Source organism: Portunus trituberculatus, chromosome 36 (assembly GCF_017591435.1).
Source record: "Portunus trituberculatus isolate SZX2019 chromosome 36, ASM1759143v1, whole genome shotgun sequence".
Taxonomy (NCBI): domain Eukaryota; kingdom Metazoa; phylum Arthropoda; class Malacostraca; order Decapoda; family Portunidae; genus Portunus; species Portunus trituberculatus.
The window spans coordinates 5,630,486-5,637,985 of NC_059290.1; the positions used below are offsets into that span (position 1 = coordinate 5,630,486).

General features: G+C 40.5%; 2 protein-coding genes across 7 annotated transcripts in view; one reads left to right on the plus strand and one right to left on the minus strand.

The window, feature by feature from the left end:
- The window catches only part of LOC123513674 (indolethylamine N-methyltransferase-like), a 6,031-nt gene extending 3,023 nt beyond the window's left edge, over positions 1-3,008 (minus strand). The window contains exons 1-4 of the mRNA XM_045271012.1: positions 2,624-3,008; positions 2,306-2,441; positions 1,022-1,111; positions 571-669 (exon numbers count right to left, since the gene is read on the minus strand). Of these exons, the coding sequence (XP_045126947.1) occupies positions 571-669; positions 1,022-1,111; positions 2,306-2,441; positions 2,624-2,777 (479 nt within the window). The 5' untranslated portion in view covers positions 2,778-3,008. The remainder of the gene's footprint in view (positions 1-570; positions 670-1,021; positions 1,112-2,305; positions 2,442-2,623) is intronic.
- Positions 3,009-3,903: 895 nt separating this feature from the next.
- LOC123513387 (thioredoxin domain-containing protein 11-like) overlaps positions 3,904-7,500 on the plus strand; it is a 51,871-nt gene continuing 48,274 nt past the window's right edge. For 5 of the 6 annotated variants that reach the window (XM_045270514.1, XM_045270519.1, XM_045270515.1 and 2 more), the window contains exon 1: positions 3,904-3,976. The gene's annotated coding sequence lies outside the window, so the exon portion shown is untranslated. The remainder of the gene's footprint in view (positions 3,977-7,500) is intronic. The other variant, XM_045270518.1, reaches the window with a different exon arrangement.

Genomic DNA, 7,500 nt, shown 5'->3' on the forward strand with positions numbered 1-7,500 from the left:
AGTAGTAGTAGTAGTAGTAGTAGTAGTGGCAGCAGCAGTAGTAACAGTGGCAGCAGTGGCAGCAGTGTTCTTCTTCTTCTTATTATTATTATTAATATTATTGGTGGTAGCAGCAGTAGTAGTAGTAGTAGCAGTAGTAGTAGTGGTGGTGCAGCAGCAGTAGTAGTAGCAGTAGTAGTGGTAGCAGTAGTAGTAAGTGGTAGTAGTAGTAGTAGCAGCAGTGGAAGTAGAAGTAGAAGTGAAGTAGACAGAGAAGTAGTAGCAGTAGTAGTAAAAATAATAATAATAGTGGTAGTAGTTTTGTCTAGGTTAGGTTAGGATAGGTTTTATTAAGTTAGGCTAAGTTTGGTTATGTTAGATTAGGTTGAATTACGTAGGTTCGGTCTAAGAAAAGAAAAAATGCCATATGGAAATAAACCAAAGAAAAGAAAACGCAGGGCATAAGAAAACATCTTACACTGTTCCCTCCTCTATTCATCCCTCCTTCCATCCTACTCTTCCCCCCAACCGCCCTCTGACCTCGTTTCCATGGCCTCCCTAAACCATGACACCCGTTGACGTGTTACCAACCTGTGGGCGGGAGAGGTGAGCGGGTTGTCCATTGTAAGATCACATGGGATGATCTTTGTGAAACGTGACCTCAGCTGACTTTCAATGTCCTTCACACTCCTGGAAAAACACTCGAAAACTAAGGAACTTCGAAATATTATTGTAGAGAAAGTTATAAGCGAGAACCTATGCATCATATTCTAAAACTTCAACGCTGCATTTCCACTACATTCAAAAGGCTCTAGTTGAAGTGACACGGGTTCTTAAGGCTGTTTATACGTTTCTAGGGACAGAGTAACACGAGTTCTACACTATCAACAGGAGGAACACTCTTGAGAATCCGCCTGAATATCTCCATGGTCTTTGAAAATATATAGTCATTGAGAAAGCAAAGTGTTTCAGAATTCGAGTCTATATACAGTATATTGATGTTACCTGTTATTCTATTGATGTTATTTGTTAATGAGAGTACCTGTGAGGGCTAAGAGAGGACAGGTAGTTGAAAAAGAATGACCAATCCAGAGCCTCGTCCTTGCCTTCCATCCAGGCTTCCATCTCGCGTCTGGAAGAGCATAGCAAACAAGGGTTGGAGCGAGGAGCAGTGACGGGGTACACGTGACACATCTTCCATCTACGTATTTTCATCTTTTCATCTTCATCCGTAAATTATTTGTCTAATCTTTTAAAGTTCCCAATCTATCTTTATAGCAGGTCAACAGGTCCAGCACACACACACACACACACACACACACACACACACACACACACACACACACACACACACACACACACACACACACACACACACACACACACACACACACACGACCAGTGGGAATCTATAAGATGGGAGATAGAGTAGAACTATAGAAAAAGTAAAAAAGGAAAAGGACTTGGGAGTGACGATGGAAGAAAACATATATTGATAGAATTTTCAGAGAGACATATAATTTGCTAAGGAATATTGGATTAACATTTCACTACATGGACAAAGAAACAATGAAGAAATTGATAAGTACTAAAATAAGACCCAGATTGGAATATGCAGGAGTTGTGTGGACCCCCATGAAAAGAAATACATAAGGAAGTTGGAGAGACTACAAAAAATGGCTACAAAAATGGTTGCAGAATTTGAAGGGATGACATATGAGGAGAGAGTAAAGGCTATGGATCTACCAACCCTGGAACAGAGAAAGGAGAGAGGGGATCTGATACAAGTTTATAAATTGATTAACGGAATGGATCAAGTGGATAATGAGAAACTGATCCTGAGAGAAGAATATGACATTCGAAGCACAAGATCGCATAGTAAGAAACTGAGGAAGGGAAGATGTCTGAGAGATGTTAAGAAATATAGTTTCCCGCAAAGATGTGTTGAGACGTGGAACAATTTGAGTGAAGAAGTGGTGTCAGCAACGAGTGTGCATAGCTTTAAAGAAAAATTGGATAAGTGTAGATATGGAGACGAGGCCACACGAGCGTAAAGCCCAGGCCCTGTAAAACTACAACTAGGTAAATACAACTAGGTAAATACATACACACAGCATTCACGCTTTCAAGTCCCGTCGGCCAGTGGTAGAAAAGAACGGTCTTATGAACTACACTATACATGAATTTAGACACACCACGTACATCCAGAAGAAAGCAGCACCCATGGGTTTTCCCCGGCCCTTTCATAATGATAATGATAATGATAATATTGGCGGGTATAGAGGTGATGAATGATGATACAATGTTGGGTAAGGCGACCGCGCACCTATTTTGAGGCAGAAACTCGCTCATGGTGACGGAGGAGGCGAAGGCGGAGGCACAAGCGGAGTACACAGGCACAGGACCGCAGCCCACCTCCAGCAAACGTCTTTGGGCAGGGCCGAGGCGAGTCAGGCGAGGTTCTGAGGATAGTGGGGAAAAGGAGCTGATCTACGTGTACTTTTCTTTGAGAAGGAAGGTATAAGTGCCTGAAAGTTGTGGTATGTGTTGTGTGCGTGTATAGGTGGAGAAACTGACGTGTTACTAAGAGCTCTCGTTACCTATTCTCACTTCTATCCCACTAAGAAGCTTAAAGTGTCCTCACCGGCGTGGAAGGCGTGGTGGTAACACTGCAGGAAGAATTCCATGTCCTGGTCCACAGAGGCATAGTATGTGGCGCGGTAGTTCCGTGGGTTGAAGTGCCTCAGATACTGGTCACGCGCCCTCTTGTCTTGCGTAGCAATACCTTCGTCATTCATCCTGTATTCCCTGCCTTTGTACTTCAATGTCCCGTATTCAGAAACCCTTTGCTCTCTCACCACGATTCTTCTAAGGACACGGAGACGATTAACCAGGTTCTCAATAGTTTTTCACCTGTTAATAATGTAGAAATTTTATCCATAAATCATTAGAACTATAAAACACCATAAAAACCTGCTGAGCCACAACAAACAGAGACTTGTGACTGCAGTGGAGGTGCAGTGCTGAAGTGTTTCAGAGTATGGTTCACTCTGCCTCTTCCTCGGCTTTCTTATATAGGTTCACATCTCTCCTCACTGGCCACCACCACCACCACCACCACCCATTAGATATCACCATTACCCTTATCTTTATAGCCTTACCATTACGCTATCACCACCACCGCCACTACCACTTACCGCTATGCATCATAAAATGCTATATTTTCAATGTTTCGATATCTTAATTTAACTATCTTCAGACTCCAGTGAAAGTTATTAAATAAAATTTTCAAGTGCATGCATGATTTAAGCTATTCACTTCTGTTTGGCACCTTTTCATGCCTCACTGACTGCTCTGGGGTATTAATTTTCTTCCCGTTATACACTCCATCTTCGAATATAAAACAGGCCCACTCATTTTTACTCCTCCCCTCCGTTCTCTCTACCTTGTGCCTCTTTTATATATATATATATATATATATATATATATATATATATATATATATATATATATATATATATATATATATATATATATATATATATATATATATATGCTCTTCATATCTATTCTTCAATTTTCTCTCACCCTCCCTCATATCTTCCCTCCTTTGCTCTTCTGTTCCCTCCTTCGTGATACTTTTTCTTTCCACCTATGTTCTCTTTCCCTCTCCATCATCAATATTTTCTCTCCCCATTTTCCCTTCCGTTCTCTCTGCTTATCCCCTCTTCCCCCACCCTCTCCCTCTCCAGCTTATCTGTGTGTGTGTGTGTGTGTGTGTGTGTGTGTGTGTGTGTGTGTGTGTGTGTGTGTGTGTGATCGCTGCACTGATAAAGCTTCCATGTTCATGATATCCCCCGAGCCCCACTGCGCCACTGAACAGTCACCAGTGCCTCTCCCCGCTCAGTGCCAAGGTGGGCGTGAGTGAGGGAGGGTGCGTACAGTGCTGTGGTATGGAGGTGTGCTGGACGGGAGACTTTGTACGTGTGCTTCATGTGTAAGTAAAAGATAAATGAATAAGTAAAAAGTTAATATCAATAGATCGAATCACCTAATGACTAACTTTTGAACGTATATTTATCTAGTTTTAACCCCTTCATTAATGGGACACATTTTTGACCTTGAGATTTGTGTACCATTAGGCCACTTTATTGATAATAGGAAGGGTCAATTAAGGACAGAAGATTGATGCCCACAGTCTTTACTATTTTAATCCCTTACTAAAGTTTCTGAAGCAATATAAAATCACCAAATAGTAAGCAGAATGAATATGGAAACGCGCCATGGTACTGAAGGGGTTGATGTAAATTTGAACTTTAATATTATCTATTCTTCCATAAAGACTGTTTTCTAAGGACACAAATTAAAAGTCAAGTTTTCATGCGTCTTTCTATCAAATTTAGAATGCACAAATGAGCCAAATAAATCAGAATTATGAATATATTAATAAAATATCCTCAAAACCTTAACAACATCCATTGAAGTTTATTGAATGTGAAAAGATGATAATAATCTATCATTAAAATCTTGAAGGAACCTTGAAATTTCGAACGACTTCCACCAGTACCTGTTACAAGCAGTAGCTACAACTAGACATCGGTACGTTTGAGAGTGGTGTCCCTCTATCTGAAATTTGGTTTGGCGTCAAGTACAATGAGAAGCAACTGATAATTGTGGGGTTCAACATATCCTGTTTCAATCTCGACCTTATTTCTTGACTGTATAATCGGGTTTTTCCTAACGGCGATATACTTTTTTTTTTTTTTCTATGCAAGAGGGAAACTAGCCAGAGGCAACAAAAGATAAAAAATAAAAAAAGATCCACTTAATGTGTAAGTTCCCTAAAAGATTAGTAAGGAATTAGCCAAAAGTCAGGAACAAATGTCTTGAAACCTCCCTCTTAAAGAAGTCAAGTCGTTGGAAGATGGAAATACAGATGCTGGCAGGGAGTTTTAGAATTTACCAGAGAAAGGTATGAATGACTGAGAGTACTGGTTAACTCTTGCATTAGAGAGTTGGACAGAATGGGGATGAGAGGAAGAAGAAAGTCTTGTGCAGTGAGCTCGCTTGCTAACTGCATGCAGTTAGCGAGATCAATAGAACAGTTAGCATGAAAAGATAGAAAGAGATGCAGATAAGAGAGGTTGAAGACAGTCAGTCAGAAGAGGGGAATTGAGACGAAAAACTTTTGATTCCACCCTATCTAATAAAAATGTGAGTGGAACTCCCCCCAATCTGCAAAGAGTACTCCATAAGGATAAAGCCCTTGTACAGAGTTAGCAGTTAGAGAGGCGAGTAAAGGACAGACAGAGGATATTCACTGTAGAAGAGAGGGACAGTTGAGTGCCATTGAAGAAGAGGGGATAGTTGTGTGGATGGTTGTGTAATGCTGGGAAAAGTATAAGAAAAAATATTATAAAGATTTTCAATAAATTCATTTAAAAAAATAATAAAATTAATAAACATATTGATTGATTAATAGCATGTGAACTTTCTCCCCACAATCACACCTTTTTCGACTTACAGTTCAGCTCACTCACTACAAAAGAAATACAAGAAAAAATAATTACATGGTATAACCCACTACTGGACACAGCCTCACTACACTTGAATTCTTTTTTTTTACCTGCACGGCGGCACGCGCAACTCGATCATTTATTTCCCAATAGTAATCACTAATTGGTCTGTAGGACTGAACGAACACACAGCTTTATATGGAAGGAGTGCACCAAGTGGTGCCACTTCCCCCCCCCCCCTTTTCTCTTTCAACACCACCGCCAACAGAATAATATCACTTTTCCTATTTTCATTAACCATTAGCCTAACAAAACCACAGACATGGATATCGAGCACAGAGAGAGGGTATTCGCCGCTATCTGCTCAGATGAAGAACGAGTTGGTACTGTATAAGTAATCAAATAATATATATATATATATATATATATATATATATATATATATATATATATATATATATATATATATATATATATATATATATATATATATATATATATAGCACTATGTGTCATATAAAAGTTACGTTAATTCTAAGGGAGCAACGCACGCAACTGACCTGTTTAGACGAGGAACGGAGATGTACTATGGAAACATTCTCCATTCGTCTCTCACAGGTTCACAATTATAGGCAGTCCTCATAATAGGATTGGCGCGGATGCAGTTACAAGTGATTTGATTGACATTACTACAGGCGTTACATTAATGAAAGACATTTTTCCGAATAGCTCAATTTTCCCTCTGCCGACTGGAGTGAAAAATTCTTGTTAAACTTCCGATTACGTAGCGATGGAATTTAGTGTTCTGTTACCGCCCATCAAGATTGTTACAGGACAGTGAAACCCTCACGTTGACGCGATAATATATATATATTTTTCGGTCAAAACTTGTTGACAAAGGCACTACGATAAAATACAAACAAACAATACAATAAGCGCGTTTCCCTTTGGCAAGGATGCAGGTGAAATAATTAGGACCCCTCGACGGGTCGAATCCTTATATTACACCCACATTCCCACCAAATGAGAACGGTTGTGATATAAGTACATATACGCTACGTTTTGTGAGACTAAATACATTATGCGACACTAAATACGATAAATACACTCATAGAATAGCGTGTGGGGTAAATACGTATACGTTTGAAGGACAATGAACTTACGTATTCGGGTCTACGGCACGTTACAAGGAGATGACGATGTTAACGTGTACTCTGCGATAGTTTGTTGAGGACTGCTCCTTGGTGTGGCCTGGCATGAGGCAGTGAACTCACCCTCTGACCTCATCCGCTGACCCAGGAATTCTCTATCTATGAGACGGGACTCAGCACTTACGGAGGCGGTGGCATAGTGGGTAAGGTGGTGAGCGTGGGATCGGGCAGACGTCCACGCGTAGGTTCGAATCCCACCACGTACAGCCTTAAAACACTGCCATTTGTCTAGTGGTTTAAAGTTACCTACATATCACCATGATACCCAGGTTCTAGGTGGTTACACTCAAGGTGAGCTTGGGTGGTGATATGGGCCCTAATTTGGGTACCACTATAATAAAATTGCCTGCGCCACTAATGGGCGGAAACTGAACAGCGCTTCCCATACACGCGCTTCCCATACACTCTTCAAGTGTGCCTACAGGCGCTATAGGCCTTATCGTAAAAAAAAAAAAAACCTTCCTATCTTGTAAACAACTTCCCTCTCTCTCTCGCTCTACTTCCCGCCCACTCTCTGTCTCTCTCTCTCTCTCTCTCTCTCTCTCTCTCTCTCTCTCGGTGGCAATAACAGTTCTTAATTCACAATTTGACTACTGTCTCTTTCTCCCAGACCATCTTAATATGGACTGTGTCTGTGCGTCTGTATGTCTGTGATAGCCACGTGTGCGTAGTTACATTTATAATCTAAGTAATTAATAAATTAATGCTAATGTCGCTGGCACTACAGTTGTGTCGAGTTGACAGACGGAGGAACTGAATTTTTGAGGCATTGAACACTACTAAGTTTTCTCTGC